Source organism: Cyprinus carpio, chromosome B13 (genome assembly GCF_018340385.1).
Source record: "Cyprinus carpio isolate SPL01 chromosome B13, ASM1834038v1, whole genome shotgun sequence".
NCBI classification, from domain to species: Eukaryota; Metazoa; Chordata; class Actinopteri; order Cypriniformes; family Cyprinidae; genus Cyprinus; species Cyprinus carpio.
Genome location: NC_056609.1, coordinates 28,138,077 through 28,157,980, shown reverse-complemented (window position 1 = coordinate 28,157,980; position 19,904 = coordinate 28,138,077). Strand labels below are relative to the sequence as shown.

Here is a 19,904-nt window from a genome sequence, read left to right as displayed (position 1 = left end):
GATTTACACTTTTGCTTTTGTAAATATGCATCATACTATGAGCTTGTTTATGTGATGGACAGCTAACAATATCATTGTTTTTTCTTTTTTTATTATAAATATTACTGTGTGCAATCAGTTTAAATGTTTGTAGTCTGGCTCCTGGGGTATTCTGATAGAAATGATAAATGGTTGGGCTAATATTTTCCGAGCAACTGTGCCAAGGATCCAATATGTAGAGATTTCTCGAAGCTCCTTTCTTGTGGTGGAGAGATGAGAGCGGTTTATGTGGCTTTAATGCACCCACTCCTGCTTGTGCTGTGTCTTACTGACAGAACACACAAGAGCCAATGAGGCGTGTCCTGGGGCCCCAGCTTTGAGTTTACATGAATCATATAGAATAAGACCCCTCGGCGCCCCCCTTGAGAAATATTGCTTCTGATATTAGGGAACTAGTGTTCGTTTCTCTCAAGTGTGGTTAAAGGGATAGTTCACTCCAAAAAAGAAAATTTACTGAAAATTTAGTCACCTTGAAGGATAAGTCTACTTCCAGAATAAAAATTTACTCACCCCCATGTCATTTAAAATCCTGCATATGCATTCCAGAGCTAATGCTAGCTGAGCATTTGTGGTTAAAAAGTGTATGTATGTATGTATGTATATATATATATATATATATATATATATATATATATATATATATATATATATATATTAACAAAATGACCAATTGTTTCTCTAGAATCAGCCCTTAATCCTCTGCATTTTTCGACCTTAAAATTGTTGGCCACCATTGAAGTCCAGTATATGGAAAAAAATCCTGGAATGTTTTCCACAAAAAAAACATAATTTCTTTGCGATTGAAGAAAGAAAGACATAAACATCTTAGAAGACATGGGGTGAGTAAATTATCAGGGAATTTTTATTCTGGAAGTGGACTTACTTGTGGATTATTGTGATGTTTTTATCAGCTGTTTAGACTTTCATTCTGAAGGCAACCATTCAGTACAAAGGATTCATTGGTGAGCAAGTGATGTAATGCTGCATTTCTCCAAATCTGTGAAGATAAAGAACAAAACTCACCTACATCTTGGATGGCCTTTTTAGACAGTTTCCATTTTGGGGGAACCTGGTTTAACTTATGTGACTATTTCTTCTGTGGAACAAGAACATTCCGCTAAACATCATATATTATGTTCCACGGTAGAAGAAAAGTCCTGCTGCTTTGGAAATTACATACATTACAAAATGTGTCAGTTTTTAGTGAACTATGCCTTTAAACCTTCCGTCTGTTGTCAGTTTATGAAGAATGTTTTGTGACTCTTGTGGACGGGGGTCAGATGATATCACAGTACCATGACTAGACATTTACTCATCTGCTTGCAGACATGAAACTATTTATCGCTTACGAAATGGTCTTGATCTTGATAATTGCAAGCATATTTTGAGCAATTCTTTAGCTGTGCTGCAGATCATTTCTTCTCTTTTTACAGCCTTCATTGAAGTTCTTTACTGGCAAAGTGAAATGCATTGTCCTCAGTTGTTATGGGAAGTAATTCTCCACTTTCTAGTATGCTTCATCAAATACAGTAATTATGCTATTTCCGTCTTAAGCAACACAGAGCCCATTCAAAGCCATATTCAGTACAAGCAATTACAATCTTTATTTAGAGTAATAGAGTCAATTGATTATCTGTTGGATGAGGGTTTATTGCATTGAAGGATGTGTTTGATTGTGTACTATAAGAATAGATCTTTTCCAAAACCTAGTGAGCGGACTGCCTAAACTCCATTCATAATAGAAACAATTTCATGCCAACATTTTGGCCAATTTCTAAGGCAGCACTGCATGTGTTCCTTAAGGAAAAGGCAAAGCAATTGCAATTATTTCAGTGGAAGAACTGGGATAAAAGATGAGAGAAAGGTTTAGTATAAATATGCGTGCATTCAGTCCAGGCTCATTGGGTAAAAAAAACTTGCCTGCGGCAACATTTCTGCAAAATTATATTATGTTGTTTTGTGCACACATTCTAAGTGAAATGTCCAGTGAGTGGCTCTAAAAGCACATTCAGTTTTATTCAATGAATGTGAATCTGGCAATGTTTTATTGCATTGGTCGTTGTACATGTTGCAGCAGTTTAGAAATGAAATGTCTGTTGAGTGGCGTTAAAAGAATTGAAAATAATGTACCAACTACACTAAACTTTTGAGCTCTCTTGTGGAGTGTTTTGATTCATGTTTTATACGTGACTCGAACCAGAACCCTTTGCATCTCAAGTGTACCAGGTGAGCTAATGAACGAGTTTACTACGTCTTAAAAACATACATATGGAGGTGTTTATGAGATGCAAATGTCATAATGTATTAGTTTAAAAATCATGTACTATGGCAAATGTGTTTTAACATAGTATTGTGCAAGAAACTGCCCAAAAATAAGCATTTATTTATTGATAATCTGCTCCCATTATCAAAATTAGTGTGAAAAGGAAGATAAGTAGTTGGTGTTTTGTACGAACAGTACATAGAATCTCTTGGATTACAGTTTGCAACTAAACGGATGTACTGTTACTTCCTCTACAGTCAAAAATCTAGGTGTTATATTAGACAGCAGCTTGTCTTTTGAAAATCATATTTCCCATGTTACAAAAACAGCATTCTTTTATCTTAGAAACATTGCAGAGTTACGAAACTTCTTACCTGTTTCTGATGCAGAAAAGCTAGTTCATGCATTCATGACCTCTAGACTGGACTATTGTAATGCACTGCTAGGTGGTTGTCCTGCACTGACATCCCGTGGTAACTAGGATTCACACAAGCTTCAGTCTGGATCCAGAACACCCGAGAAGAGATGATGCCAACCCCTCAGAGGACCTCAGATGATGCCAACCCTGAAACAACATTCAGAACTACCAAATTTAGCTATAAGTTTGAATGCAACATATAATGATTGCTGTTAATAGTGTTCATCATCTGTTTGATTACGTCTTTAATAGATTTTTCTGTGCATTTCTGCCATATGTACATTAACTGACATAGCCACCACTGATAAGCTACTACTAAATATATTGTAGAAACATAATTTTCTGTAAAGTTGCTTTGCAATGATTTGTATCGTGAAAAGTGCTATACAAATAAACTTGAATTGAATCGTTTTGCTACCTCTAGTGTTCATTTCAGCTGGAAAATTTAGTAAATTGTATAGGTAAGATTTAAATGTAAGAGGCACATTTTTACAATGAGCTTATATTACATTTAATACAATAGTGCAAATTGTACAGAAATGGGGTAAAATCTAATTAAAACTAGCTAAGCAACATGCTATTGCCATCCATTGGACTGAACTGTTATTGGTTGATCTGATTTGTTTAAACAGTGTTAAATAGATCAACCGTCCATCTTACTTGACCTTCATGATCAAAGTAGCATGCACATTTCTTTCAGTTATCCGTTAACTGACCTGCACACTCCGGATTCACACTCGCTCACTACACGCTTCCAGATCTCATCCTACTTCCCATCCCCTCGCTGAGCGGTTCACAACCAGAAGAACGTGGCTCTCAGCACCCACACAGATGCGAAAACAAACACGACTGTTACGAAGATAGCCAGGGGGGAACTGGAGTCGCTGATGAGATGTTTATAGTCTGAGGAACATTCCTAGCGCCTTCTTATTTGAAGTGATGGCCAAGATTTTTAAGAAGGGAATTCTTCTTGTGGTTTTCCTGCAGTCTTGACCCCGTGAAATATATCTGTGTTGAATGAGTAGTGTTTTTTGGAAGGTACTTTGCTGCTAATTGCTGAAAATAATGTTTCGTCCGTATCCCAAGCAAACTTCTTCTTGGTTTTTGACAGTTTGTGTTTCCCTCCTAACTTGAGATCTGGCGCTCGTCGTTGTGTGCTTTGGGTGCTTCGCAGTTTTGGGGGCAAAAGCATTAACTTCAAACAGCCTGAACAACATGTGATTAGAACCATTTGTCCCACCTTTGACAAGCTGCTGTTTAGGAGGTAAAAGGTTCTGTCCTGATAGACTTTGTGCAATAGCTGCTAAAAAAAAAAAAATACTGGCTTATGCATTTCCATCCTAGTTCATGTTAGTTTCTCCTAGTTAGTGTTTGTCTTGCAGAGGTAACAGGATCACTAAAACATTCTACTGTACATGACACTGCTGTTTAAATGTTTGGGTTCAGTAAGATTCTTAGAAGTTTTAATCAGCAAGGATGCACTAAATTGATCAAAAGTGACAATATAGACATTCATAATGTAAAAAAAAGATTTCTAGTTAAAATAAATGCTAAATTTAAATCAAAGAATCTTGAAAAACAGCATTATAGTTTCCACAAAAATGAAGCAGCACAACATTGATAATAATATTTAATTCTTCTTGAGCAGCAAATCAGCATGTTAGAATGATTTCTGAAGGATCATGTGACACTGAAGACTGGAGTAATGATGCTGAAAATTCAGCTTTGTTTCACAGAAATAAATTATATTTTAAAGTATATTAAAATAGAAAAAAACATTATTTTAAATGTAAAGAATATTTTACAATTTTGCTGTTTTTACTGTATTTATTGATAAAATAAATGCAGCCTTGGTGTACAAAAGAGACTTAAAAAAAAATCTTACCAGCCCCAATTTATTGAATGGTAGTATACTTATATAAGTATTGATATAAATAATTAAATCTAATAAACAACAAGCTGTTTACCCAATATTTGTGCTCTGTATGCTTTATCTTTTGCTTATTAGTGTTTTATTTTTAACATCAGACTAGTCGAGTCTAGAGCATTATTTGTTTGAGACTTGTATGGCAATCCAAATCACTTTCGAGGTTCCAAGACTGTAAGGATGTTGTCTTTGTAGGCAGTAGACTGCAAGACAGCTTACTAGTTTTTGGGCCGGTGTGAAGATTTCTGGTTTATGCATTGATTCATTCAGTCAAATCTGGGTGGGAGTAGAATAGGAATCCCAGTTCAGTTGGGCATTATGCAGACTTCAGTCTCCTTACTGATGCTGTCAGTCTGCTGAGAAGGAGGAGAAAAGAACCAGAGCCAAAGAAAACAGCCGCTTGTCTCGGGAGCCATCACTCTTTTTCCTGTGGACAATCACAGTTTGCCCCTCAGAGGGCCGCTGTAGCTCAACGCTCATAGATAAACATTAAAGCCGACCCTTATGCTTAGATAAACTCCCTGCAGGAATAACACGCCTTGCTCATAAATCATCCATTTTTGCACAGTTAAATACCCAAAATAGACAATAGAATACCTCCAAAACGGATCATGTCTGATTCAAGAAGCTGATAATCTCATGGTTTATATTTTCTGAGGTCACCAGTGTTAGCCATGCCTTACATTTCAATAAACAGACTGGGCAGCGTTTCCTGAAAGGACTGTAAGTAAATTGTAGAAATTGTCAGCTTTGTCTGTAACGCTCTGCTTTGTCTTACGATGCTTTTGGGAAACTAGCCCTTATGCATTGAACTATTGTCTTTTGTTTGTTTGCAGCTTTGAATGAATCTTTATTAGATGTACTGTAGTGCTATATAAATACATGTGACATGGCTTGTCTATATACCATGGTCACCAGTTTAATGTACCATGCCATTTATGACAATGGTACCTTTTGGTATATCCTGGTACTTTTTTGTATAGAGAAATATGCACAAGAAGTAGTCTAGATGTGTTTTGCATGGCTTTCATGATCATTTTAGGAAAGTTCTTTATCCAGGATTTAAGAGGTTGCTCGCATCTTTTTACTACTACATTGGGGGATTGGAACTTGATTTGGCTAATAGAAATAAAAATAGAGCTTCTAGACTTTGATTCTCCATGTAGAGCAGTTGCCCATCAGTACTGTGAACACTGAAGTTCATATTTGCATTTGATACACATATTTTTTACATTGCAAATATTTTGTGTACTTATCTTACAAACACAAAGCGGTCTCAAACATTGACTGTCTGACTTTTGTTTCAAGCTGTTTGGTCTTGGAGTGGTTTTATTGTGTTTCTCGTTACAGACAAGGAGTGTTTATCTCTCTGTTGGCTACAGTAACGTTTTCATTCTGTATTCTAGGAAATAAACAGAGGGAGTCCTGTGGGAAGACGTGTCAAGGTGACAGAAATGACGAGTGGATGGGGGTCAGTCTGGCTCGACAGGACAAACCCAATGGCAAAATTCTGGTATGTACCATTGTGAAGCAGAAAATGCAGAAATCAAGTAATCTTTCCCAACTGTGACTCCAAATTCTGATTGTTTTTGAAGCCATGTGGCTTATAGAGTGATACAGGGATGGCATCATTTTGTAGGCCAAAACGGAAGTCATCATCACCGTAGTTCCTTTAACAAAAAAAAAATAGGGTTTTTCCATTGGATTCTGGTTTGGAATTGGTAGACTGGATTGGTTTTACAGAAAATTAACTCTGTGGCCAGCAAAAGTTTATGCACTGTAAAGTTTCAGGAGTGACAACCGCATTTAAATGCGGGAGTGCATCCCCTAAATTACAGTTTTGTTTATGTATGGAAGGTTGCTCTTGAAGGGTTGCCATGTCCACATATTATAAGCAATGCTTATTAAACATCTTTGGGTTTGTTGTTGGGTGAAGTGATCCAGTTTATGGAGTTAATAAAGTAGGCAGGTGCAGGTTGTGATATTACGATACGTGGCTTATTTCCAAGGTATTGCGTTTGGATTTATGTTTATTATTGGCTTGGTCTTAATTGCTGTTTTTTTATTGCAAGATCTGGCAACACTAATGAGTCAAGACGTACCTTGTTCCCTGCAATTTTTTGCACCAAGCATAGCATAGAATTTTGAGGTCTAAATGCAGTCTCCAGAAGTAAAAACCTGAAGTTAGGCTATAAATAAAGTTGCACAACTAAGCTTCTGACAAATCTTTCAATCCTTTTTTTAAAATATACAAGTTGGGATGCTCACAAGGCTGTAAAAGGGACTAGATGAGTTTTAGTGTGACGTTGTTTAGCATCAGCGACATCCACTGTAGTCCCGTTTAGACACTTGTTCACCTTTTTCAAGACAAGTAAAAGCTTAAAAAATCACAAGTGGGGTAATACTGAGGTATGTTTTAGAATAAAATGTGAACATATTAAGAGCTTGTGTTAAATACAGACCTTATTTCAGGCATTTAACCAAAAACACATTCAAAAAACCTGTTGACTCTGGGATGATGGAACCAGAGGTGCAAAAATATGAACTTGTTTCTGGGTTTTAGGGCTTATTTTTGCAGCACTTAATATTGCACAGAACATTTACTTTGAGGAAGCAGATTAGAAAGGAAACCTGTTCAAAGTTTACATAAAACACGAAGATGAAAGACAGCGTTAAATAGGTTAATTATGATCAACGTTGTCTGGATTGTTATGTGTAGAGTAGGGCTGCACGATGTGTCGTTTAAGCATCGATATCGCGATGTACGAATCCACGATAGTCACATCGCAGGATGTGCGATGTAGGCTGTCGTAGTTGATCCGTTATTCATTAACCTTACGGGCCAGCTGCGCCCCGGCCCTTGACGAATGTGATTCACGGATAAATTGCACAGCTTAACCATCATAGAGTGAAAGTTTATCATTTGCATGGGTTTTTAAGTCCTGTCAGTTTAACAGGGCGCATATAAGAACGAGGAGAGAGAGAGAGAGAGAGAGCGAGTGAGCGAGAGAGAGAGAGAGAGAGAGAGAGCGAGCGCCCCGGCCCCGCGCGCGCGCTCACCTTCACCGTCTTCAAACAACACGAGCGCTGTCTTTCTCTCTCCCTCGCGCATATTAATCAAAATCAATTGACACGATGGTGTCGAAAAAAAAAATAAAAAACCTATCCAGTGATGAAATGTTTTCTGTGTTGTCAAATCTTGTGCGATATCCTAAACTGCCGAGATAATTACACAACACGTGCGGTACACGTCTGATTCGCTAACTAATGATTCCTTTGAACCGATTCAATTTAATGAATGGTTTAAACAACTGACCTGTCCAACACTGAACTCACGAGACGTCTGAATTGGTGTATTAAAAAAAAATCTGTAACACTTTACAATAATGTTCTATTTATTAAACTATTTAACTACATTATTTAACATTTACTATTACTAAACTGCACTTCTACAACATTGTTAATTTCAACAATTAGGCTATAGCCTTCATTGTTGAAATCAAAAGTATTTGTTAACATAATTAATGCACTGTGAAGTGACATTACCAAACAATGAACAGCTGTGTTTTTATAAACTAAGATAAACAAAGATTAATAAATATAGTAACAAAAGTATTGCTCGTGGTAAGTTCATGTTAGTTAATATGTTAAACAATTCAAACCATATCCTAAAGTTACAAACAAATAATTTACTCTAATTTAAATAATACTCTGATGTTTAAATCATTTAAAATGAGAATGTAAGTGTGCTCACCCCCATTTTTGTTTGTAAGAAAAAATTAGATTAGATTTCATATCGCAATATATATCGCAGAAAAATAAAATATCGCAATGTAATTTTTTCCCAATATCGTGCAGCCCTAGTGTAGAGTCAACCTTTGAGTGATTTTGTGCGTGAAGCAAAATAGGAAATTGATGCTTTTCTCCAACGAGAGTACAATATACTTTTTTTTTTTAGCAATAATAGCTTCAAGCATGCTTCATTTCATCTGTTGTTCCACAATTTTCTTTCTTAACAACCTTTAACGGCTGAATTTTCAACCATCTCAGCAGTTGTTTAACACAAACCACATCGACTTGTAAAACATGGGCAGAAATGATGAAGCCATCATTGTTCTAGAATGTTTCACGACAACCACATTGTTAAACTCCAGCTGTTCTGTACATCAAGAGAAAGCATTTGAAGTGAGGGTCTTTTTCTCATGATGGAGCTCCAGAATAGAAACTTTAACTGGACAAACAAGTCAAACAAGACGTCAGCATCAGTCTTCAGGGTTTCTTTTCATCCTCAAACTTTAAATTTGTCAACTCCAAGCTCATCTCTATTCCTCTGCTGCTGTTGAAGCCTCAACCCTTGAGCTTCTCTGGGTTTTGATGGGCGTCTTACAGGAAGGCAGGATCAGGGTGGTCTGATCAGAGGCAAGGACACTTACAGCGCTGATATGTTCAAATCAAAGAGGTTGAGCTGTAATGATGGTAATTTGGTTGGTAGATTAGTATTTACAGGTCAGAACCGGATTAAACATATGGGCATTCAGGCATGTGCGAGGGAGATGCTAACACAATCAGGAGGAGTTTGGCAGGAGATGTGGCACACCAATGTGGCGATGTGGCATAGCTCATGCAATCAGATTTTAGAGATAGAACTATTTGTTTTTATAGTGTATTTCACCACAGAGATGACATTGGGTTTTTTCAATGATTTGATTGCACCATAAGTTTTATGTACGCTACCATTTGAGGTCAGTGAACTGATCAAAAGAGACAGTAAAGACATTTATAATGTTGCAAAAGATTTCTATTTTCAATTCAGTTCAGGTTTATTTGTATAAAGATTTCACGATACAAATCGTTGCAAAGAAACTTTACAGAAAATTAGTTTCTACAATATTCAGTAGTAGCTTTTCAAAATAATTTGAAAATATCTTGATACTGTTATGAAAATTAATGTTAAAAATAAAAATATGAAATGAAAACCTGTCTATGAAAACATGAACTCATTATAACACTGTTAGATTTTGATAATTCAAAATTTTCAAGGAGAATTAACTAGGCTTATAGATTTCTATAATAGAAGTTCTATTTATAGAAGTTCTCATTATAAAGGGCTTTTCACACTGAATGCAAAAATTGAAACAACAGATCCCTAATGGGGCTATTCACACTAGGCGCGAACATTCGCAGCGCGAAAAAGCAAAGATTTTTTTTTCATTCTGTGTATCGATTTTTTTCTGGAGCAGAATGGTGGCAGTGTTTAGAAAACCATTGTAAACAAACACCGAAGAAGAGTATCCCAGTTAGAGAGAAGAAAGAGGAATATTTTTTATTTGAGAACAGATTTATTCTCACATTCTTTATACAGAATAACATTTCTATTAATTCTCCACAGAATTATGTGATCTGGAAAGCACCGCCCATCATCTCTTGCCCTTCCGTATATAAAAAGAAAAATAGAGAAACATTTTTCTACAGATGAAATATGAAAGCAAATAGACGTATGATTATGAAGATATATTTTCTGTATGTTGTTATGCATCTCACAGTATTTTATAACAATAAAGGATGTTTATGACAATCAGGTAGCGTTCAGTCTATTATAAAACATACGAAAAGTGCATGTTTACCTATTATAAAATCAAAATCCATTTTAGATCACAATCGGAAATTATTACAAGCACTCGATGATGGTTTAAGGTGGGGTTTGAACATAAACATTAATAATTACATGCGTTTTGAAATGTAGCTTGATGCTATTTGTACCTCTATCCTAATTATATTTTCAGATATATTCTTGTAAGCATTTTGGATAGTTTGTGTTTCTAATGAAGAACCAAAAGCTATTTATCTTAATTTAATGCTGTATATTGAGCAGCAAACAATGCAAAAGCCATAAACGAGATACATAGGCTACATGAGGGAAAAAAATGTATTGTTGTTCTGTGCCACCTAGCATGCAGGCGTGAATTAGCAGAAGGCGATCAATCGTTTCGCGCTCGTTGTAAAAGCAACGTTCGTCGGTGGTTCGCCTCACTTTTTCTCATCACACTCAGTATGAAACGGCCTTAATGCTTATGTTATGTTTATGGCAGATTTGTGCTGTATTTTTTATTTTGATTCTTGAAATGCACGTTTTCAAAGCCATATGAAGTACGAAAACAATTTTAATTGAAGTATGCCTACTGTTGAACAAATATGACGAAAAACGCACTGCTGCATTATTATAACATCAGTATTTTTAGAAACATCTAAAAACAATAACTCAGTCAATGTCGGGTATTGCATTTGAGCATGAAATTAAACACTGCCGTGCATTCAGCATGATAATAAATGTAGATATCCCAATGCATCCTATATTAGATTAATCAGATATGTATGGAGCTAACCCAGAAATCACTACGTGAGCCATGCTTCTCTCTCTTCTCACGTCTATACTTTGGACCACATGCAGGGTGCCGCCCAAAGTGCTGCTATAACCAATCAGAAAAAAAAAAAAAATCCATGATAATCTTTTTATGATCGATCGTTGCTGGCCAAGTATTCAATCACTGTTGCACATACCTAATCAGCATATTAGAATATTTTCTGAAGGAGAGCTATTTTAAATTGCAATAATATTTCAAAACAATACTGTTTTTACTGCATTTTTACTGATTAATGTCTATGGAAGCCTGTTTCTGCTACATGATAAAAACGTAAGACAGGTGATTGCGACTTTTTAACCCACAATTCAGACTTTGTTTCAAAATTGTGAGACATAGCACAGAATTGTGAGATTAGTCAGAATTTCTCATGAAATTAGGGATATTAACTCAGAATTCTGGGTTTTCATCTTGCAGTTCTATCTACTTAATAACTTTTTTTTATGATTTCAGAATTCTGACTTAAAAAGTATTTTAATTTTTTTTTTTTTTATGATTTCACAGTTCTGACTTTTTTTCTCCATATTTTGCAATTTTGACACTTTCTCAGAATTGTAATATAAAAAGTCTTTTAATCTGTCTTTTATTCCATTGTGAAAACTAGCTTCCATAGATTTGCAATGAAAGCTGTGGGTATACAAAACATATTTTGTGTATAACCTGATGGCACTTCAACACGTGTGTGTTTACAGTGTGAGTGTGTGTCCCACTGCAACAAATAGCTGTATTTGAAGAGATTCACGTTTATATGTAAGGCTCTTAAGAGAGCTGTTGTGCAGATGTGGCGGCCTTCATTCAGCCAATCAGCTCTCAGCATGAGTAGGAACATGATTAGCCCGTGATCCGCGGTGACTCAGAGCCTCTCAAACCCGTTCCTGATTTAGTTGAGCATTACGTGTTTCATTACGTCTGTCCTGTGTGTTTCCCAACACTGGCTGCCAGGGAATAAGTTGGAGTTTGTTCCTTTGGTTGTCATTAGGCTGAGGTTGTTTTATTGACGTTCAGCTGAGATGGTTATCGATTGCTGCCAGCATAGTTGAGCGGATCGCTCTAGGCTCTGACACAGTCAAACAGACAAGCACTGTTTCTCAACACAACAAACTACTGCCAGATAGTCATCTGACATCACGTGTGAGCGTTCTTATGAATCTGTGTGGCTGTAATATCTTTAACTCGGTTGTTTATCTCAATGGACTGTGTAAGCGCTGTTGGAAGTGGAGAAACAGGAAGCTGAACCGTTTTGGAGGGAATCTGGTTTCTCCACAGTCCTGAGCTCCTCGATGAGGGATTTGATAAAATAGGGAAAGGAAAGTTTGTGGCATATGATTATGGGACTCTATTAATGAGCAAAACAGAAAGGTTTTGGTTTGTTGCTTGATCATTTCCATATTTTTTTCCTAGGCTATAATGACTTGATTAAAGTTGAATTCGGTCTTGTGTGCTTCTTTTTTATTAATGGTGTTTGCTGAGACAAGTACCACTCTTTCTATTTCTCATAGAAACACATAAACCAGTGTATTATCCTTTGATGTGTAAACAGTTTGTGCTATGGGGATGAATATTAATGCATATCCAACCGATGTCATTGCAATATTTACATATCGAATTGCAATTGGGTTTTATTCTTGAGTCCACCATCTCTAATGCACGGAAAACAAGATGTGTGTCGTGAGAGCAGAAAAACAGCTCTGATGTGGCATTTTATTCACTTAGAAGAAAAAACATATGCCATTAGAGCTCCTTTTTTCCTGGAGGAAAAGTATGTCAAAATCATGAGAACTTTAAGATAGAAGTATAAATGCATTGACTCTTTGGGTTTCTGTAACAAACTAATAAGCTTAACTTAAAGTAACACTATTCTGCCTTGCAAGAACTTCCTTCAGTGATTTCCGTCAGCTCTACTAGTTATTATCCTCTGTCTATGACCTTTCTGCTTTCTTTCTCTCTCTCTCAGTGTCTCTCTGCTCTCTGGCTGCCTTCGCAGTCTTGAGCGCTTCTGTTGTTCCAGAGATCAGAGCTGTTTGAATGAAGATACTCAGCTTTCTATAACCACCAACCCTCTCTCAGTGGACATATTAGATCCACAGCCATTTCCAGACTTGGCTCTGTGCTCTGGTTTTGCCTCAGAAGTTAATTTGACACTGGGATAAAGAGAAGACGCTTTGTCTGTGTATCCTGTTTGTTTCTTCGTGCAATTACTATGCAAGCTGATGAAGATGACAAAATTTCAGACCTGATGTGCGAGCTATATATACACCTTTGTTATTCAAAATGAGGCTTGCAAGGAATGTAAGGTCTGTTTAACGGGTTGTAATTTTACTATATTTTATCTTTTTGGCATTCCTGTCAAATGAAGTATCCTAGCATCTACCCTGACTGACTTATATAGGTCCTCGTCTCTCACTCTTCGTCTTTTTCTTGTATTGTCTGCAGGCCTGTGCTCACCGCTGGAAGAATGTATACTATGAATCAGAGCATATCCTCCCTCACGGATACTGCTCCATCATCCCAGCCACTCTGCAGGGCAAGTCACAGCCCCTCATACCCTGTTATGAAGGTATGACATGCTCTTTACGACTTTAACTCATCTCAATTATCTTTCAGGATTATACTATTATAGTATTTAAAAATATAATATTTTACAAGTGCATGCGTTTGTGTGTGTGTGTGTGTGTGTGTGTATATATATATATATATATATATATATATATATATATATATACATTATATTTATTTACAACAAGACTATATTTTATAAACAAGACTTAATGTCATAATGTTGCTTCTCAAGTGAGTTTATCTTGATTTAAGAATGTTTAGAATTTTGGAAAACAAGACAAAAATACTTAGTAAGAAGGTCTTTTTTTGCATTTTTGGTTGAAATACAAATGAAAGTGAAATAATTACATTTTAACGTAGCATTCTGCACTCTCTCGAATACTGTCATCATAAACAATAGTGCAGAAAGGATGTAAACAAGAAATTCATTTTGCGGTTTAGACAGCGAGATTCAGTGGGCTCGTGCTAGACTGAAATCATCCGTTTCAGAGATGGGGAAGGTTTGTTGCTCGTTTTCTGTATGTTTTAATCCCAAATTGAATAACCATTTTGTTTTTCATGCTACTAAAATGACCAATGTAAAGAATGTCATGTATATGATGTGTCGTTTCCCCCACACAAAAACGTAATCAACATTAATCGTCATTGTCACTTTAAATTTAAGGACATAAAAAGACTTAAATGCCTTAAACGGTACAAGAAAAGACTTTCTTATAATTTCAAGAGGGCTTAAAACTTGAGGACAGAAAGGCAAGAATCATATGTCTTAATGTGAAGATTAAACTTCATAAGGGTATGATTTCACTGAATAAACAAACAAAACAATATCAAAATGTGGCACGGGTGTTTTTTTTAATAGCACAATAAAATCTGATTTAAAGTGAAGAACTCAAGTATGTAAACATGTATTTTACCACAGTTATAAACTGCTGGAAAAGCTTGAAAATGCACCTTGAAAGTGCTTGAAAAGTGCTTGAATTTTAGTTTGGAAAAGGTGTAAGAACCCTGGTGTTAGTGGTAAATGCTGAAGCAAACATCACTATTACTATTGCTAATACTTAGGGTTAGTCATTTGAGCAAACCTCTAACCCCAAGTATTAGCATAATTGAACCACAGTTCAGTTAATGTAGAAGCAGGTCAACTAAATAAGTGCAAACTCTGAAACCGCTGTTTCTCAGTGTGGTCAGAGCCACTTCCATGAGGCGCCATAATAGACTAAGGTCAAGTGAACCGCGTAAGAGAGATTGAAACTGATCCTGCATATTCCCTCTATATGACAGGTGAAATTGTGGTTCAGTTATGATACGGTGATTCATTACAGTGCGTACTCAATCTTTGATATGTATGACACTGTATAATGTATTGTGAGGTTGTTAGTGATAATCAGGCCTATTGTTGGAGTATTTCTGGTTTTCATCCAACTAGAAGTCCTGCAAACACTCCACTGAAGCAGACTATAGAAATCAGTCCAAGCCTTAAAGAGTTAGTCCACCCAAAAATGAAAATTAGCCTGTGTTTTACTCACCCCAGAGGCATCTTATGTGTATATGACTTTCAGACGAATCCAGTCAGAGTTATATTAAAAATCGTTTTTGATCTTTCAAGCTGTTTAATGGCACTCAGCAGGTGTTGCATGCATCAGTCCAAAAGAAGTTAAATAAAAAGCGCCCATCCATAAAAAAAAAAGTGTCTCACATGGCTCCGGGGTGTGAGCAAAGGCCTCCTGTAGTGAATCAATGCATTTTTGTAAGAAAAAGAACCATATTCCAAACATAATAATCATTTTAACCCTCTGGAGTCGATTAACGCGTATACGCGTTTTGGGGTATTTTCTCCTGATAACCCCGAAAAGAACTTAAATTACACTTTCAGTTTTGATCGTACGATAAGTGCAATACATCAATCGAATCTGTAAAGGGTCTACTTTTTTTTGTATACAGACATAATAACAACAAAACTTTGTGCACTTATAAAATAAAGATAACAAACAAGGAGTGCTGTCTGCAGCCTTTGTCTGCGCTGATCTTCAGAAGAAATGCGTCATTAAAATGAACTGTAACTCAGTGAATACTCAACGAAGAGACATGAGAGAGATATCTATAGAAAGCCTGACATGTCCTACTTTTAAACTAAACAAGTGCTGCTGAAAACAAATATTCTGTGATAAAGTAATCCATATGAAAACAACGCGATGTCCGTTTTTCACGTCTCCCTTCTCCATTTTTGTTTCCCGTCATTATTATCTTCTAATGTGACCACGCCCCCGCGCCGAGCGCGCTTTTGAGATTCAAATGTTTCACTGAAGCGCGCGGCTTTTGAATACGCCCACACAACAGAAGACAACGCAGCGAGACTGTTCTTCAAGTTTTTTTATTATTTTACTGTTTGCTTCGCGATGAAGGAATAAGACATAAATCACCCCCAAAAGAATTTCATGTGGTTGAGGATTTGAGATTTGGATTTCCTCAGAAAAAGAATGAAGGCACTTTATTCAGCAGAGATCATAAACATGAGTAAGTTCTCTTTTATTTATTTATATACTTGTACTAGTGTTGTCACATAACGTGTAAACATTTTACTAGTTAGACTTTTCCAAAGACTTTTTCCAAACTATAATTCCTGACTAAATGGATAATCAAGTGAAATATTATGAAGTTTCAATAACAATATACACTACTATACCATTCAAAAGCTTGATGTAAATAATATAAACTGTAACAATAAATGTAACTGTAACAAATGTAACAATCATTGCTGTTCTTTCAATTCAATTTTATCCCCCCTAAAAGACTAAAAAAAAAATATTCTCAGCTCTTTTCAACATTAATAATAATAATAATAATAAAAATAATAATAATAATAATAATGATAATACTAACAATAAATGTTTTTTGTGTAGAAAATAAGATTGTTAAAAGGATTTCTGAAGGATTGTGTGACTGGAGTAAGATGCAAAAAATTCAGTTTGAAAGTCAGCTTTGATTTTTTCCTAATAAACTGTTTAACTGCACTCACAAGTGAATATTAAAATAATGTTGTGGGATAATTAAATATATTCTAAATAAACTACAAACATAAAATTTATATAGATTTATTTTGTTCCTCACCCTTCTTCTTTCTGTAACTCATCCCTCTCAGTGACACAGCTGACTGAATGGCTCATTATGCAGCTCATTATGCAGGTCTTTGTCTTCTCAGGTGTGAATTCATGATAGTTGACGCCTACTCGCATATGACTGTTACCAACAAAAAGTGTCTTAGAAAATTTAAATCAATATATTGTTTTCTGTAAGTGAGCAAACAAGATGATTTTCACATCATTTAGAAAAAAAAAATTCTAGGCTACAAGCTCCAGTTCTCAAAAATTCCTGGGAACCCAATTTTCTATATGTGTTTTATTGCCTTTTTTTCAAGTGATTTAACATTTTTAGTTTTTCCACTAACCACGCATAACCTTTTTTTTTTTGTCTCAAAAACACAATCATGTACATAGATGCTGCTCACATATTATATAGAGCCTAGTTTGTGCTGATTACAGTGAGATTAGACTTTAGCCCATTTAGATATTTAATAAGAAACTGTAAAAAAGCACAAATGTCAGGGCATGACAAAACTTCTCCAGGCCCCAAAAATACCCTTAGACTCCAGAGGGTTAATGTAGCTTGCGCCAACAGTTGTACACTAATGCTGCTGAGTGGCATTAAACAGCTTGAAAGATCAAAGACAATTTTTAATATAACTCCTACTAGATTCGTCTGAAAGAAGCAAGTCAAAAACACCTCGGATGCCACGGGGGTGAGTAAAACACAGCCTAATTTTTATTTTTGAGTGAACATACGTTTAAACCCTCAGAACAAGTTAGAAAGATGACACCGTTTACTGTGGCACATGTTCACAACGGACTTCACAATGAGTTATGGCGCCCTGAACTTCCTCCAAAACCTCAGACTGCTGTTTTCTGGCATCAAAGCACTGGCACCTCCAGAATCAGAAAGCAGCAGCACGCTGGAGAGAAATATGACCCGTCAGGCAGAGCGCAGTATTTGGGAATTTGGAGGACACATCTGGGGTTATGATGGTTAAACATTTGCGCATCAAGATAAAGGACAGTTTAGCCTTTATTCAGCAAACATTATGACCACAGTGCATGTCCAAAAGACTATTATGTCACCATGCTACCAAATCCCCCTGAAAAAGAAATAATAAAAATAACTTTATGATATTTAGAGATCACAAAACATACTCCAGTTCCAGGGTTATAATTTTATATAATAATATATACCACAGAAAACAATTTCAACTTCTCCATAATCAATATATCACCAACAATACCCCAAATTCATGAATAAAACAACACAACACAAACACACACACAAATAAAACAAATCACATTATTTATTTATTCACACACACACACACACACACACACACACACACACACACACAAAAACAAATCACATTATTTATTTATTTAGAATTAAAAGAATGTTCCAGTTTCATAATATTATTTTCTTCAATTTGTGACATAATATTTTATACCACAAAAAGTTTTAACTTTCCATTTATTTATTTGTTTGTTTGTTTGTTTGTTTATTCTGTATTTGACAGCTTTACATGAATATGTGGCATATTATTATTTACCACATAAAATAATTTCTCTCAACTTATTTATTTATTTATTTATTTTAATTTAACTTTTTCATTTATTTATTTAAATAGCAGAATTCACAGTTATTTTTATTAAAGCAGATTTTCTTCATCAGTATCTTCTTTCTTTGTGCATCTCAAGCAAAAGTGTTTAGGGATTTCATTCTGATCATAGGAGAAATATTGAATGTTATTTTGCACAGATTAGGTGTGCTATTTCCTTACACTATCCTCATATTACATTTCATTATATTTAAGTCTTGTGGCTATACTTTCACAATAGTGTATATTTTAATTTCCATTCCAGTGCAGCGCTTTACCCCAAAGTGCGTTATGGCAAACACAATTTTTACTTATCTTTTCAAACTGTGAAGTGAGTCAAAACTCTTTGGTAATTGACAACATGCCACAGATTCAAAAATGAACTTGTTTTGAACCCGGAATGTTCCGGTGCCAATCAAGACCTGTCAATATCAGAACTGGCTCACGTTTGCTGTTTATCGCTCCCCCATCATGTATTATGCTTCTGACAGATGTTATTGTAGTATATTAAATTCATCACCTCCATCGGCATTGAATTTCATCATCCCAGTAGGATTCCTCATATTTTACAAGATGTTTTGATATGCTGCGAAAAGAACAAAGGAGGGAATTGCATGAATTAGTTTCCATGTCCAGCTCCCGAGTTATATATTTCCTCCATATCTTTTCCTGACTCTAGTGAGTTGCCATCGGGGGCCTTCTATGTGTGTGCAGTGCATTATGGGGGGATCCAAGCCCAATATTTTCTGTAACCGGAGAGCACACCAACCCCTCCGTTCTCAAAGCCCTCCAGAGCGAGAGCTTTTGTTGAACGCGGAGCTGCTAGGTCATTCTCAGTCTGTCTCTCGGCCCCCAGATTCCTCTTGGATGGAGCTGGGACTTTGACTAACTCCATACGGAATGTCGGAAGAACTCCAGTAAATGCTGGCTCAGACTCACAGCGAAATCATTTGTGCTCTGTTGTTTTTTCCTTCCTCTCTCTCTCTCTCTGGCCCCCTATTCACTCTCACAGACTATAAGAAGACCTATGGGGAAGAACACGGCTCGTGCCAAGCCGGGATCGCAGGCGTTTTCACTGAGGTCAGTAGAAGTACAAGCGTGTTATGCGTTTTCACATGTGTGGCACTCTGGGCTGGCGAGTACACAAGTACTCACATAATGACTCACAAGTATGATTGATAAATTTACTCTTCAAGGGAAAGTTCAACTAAAGTCATCATTTACTCACCTTCATGTCATTCCAAACCTGTATGATGCTCTTTCCTCCTCAGAACACAAATGGAGATGTTGAGCAGAATTTCCAATCTGTTCTTTTCTTTATGTGGATATGAAGATCAATAAAAGTAGTCATGATTCGCATTTGAATATGCCCATATTAGAATGATAATTTAGTTGTTTTGAATGGAAATCGGGGTTATTATTGTTAATTAAAACCATAAAACATTTTCATTGCTTGAGATAAACCCTAACTGAAAAATTTTTTTTTTTATCTTTTTTTTATTTCAGCTAGTTGCCAAGGTAACATTTCTCATTGTCATTTAATTCAACCTAAAGTACAAAAATTACTAAATATAACTAAAATAAACAAA

At 35.9% G+C, this 19,904-nt stretch overlaps 1 protein-coding gene across 1 annotated transcript in view; it reads left to right on the top strand.

Moving 5' to 3' along the window:
• The window catches only part of LOC109087208 (integrin alpha-9-like), a 90,700-nt gene that overhangs the window by 6,841 nt on the left and 63,955 nt on the right, over window positions 1–19,904 (top strand). Inside the window, exons 3-5 of the mRNA XM_042736134.1 lie at window positions 6,054–6,160; window positions 13,500–13,623; window positions 19,328–19,395. Coding sequence (XP_042592068.1) covers window positions 6,054–6,160; window positions 13,500–13,623; window positions 19,328–19,395 — 299 coding nt within the window. The remainder of the gene's footprint in view (window positions 1–6,053; window positions 6,161–13,499; window positions 13,624–19,327; window positions 19,396–19,904) is intronic.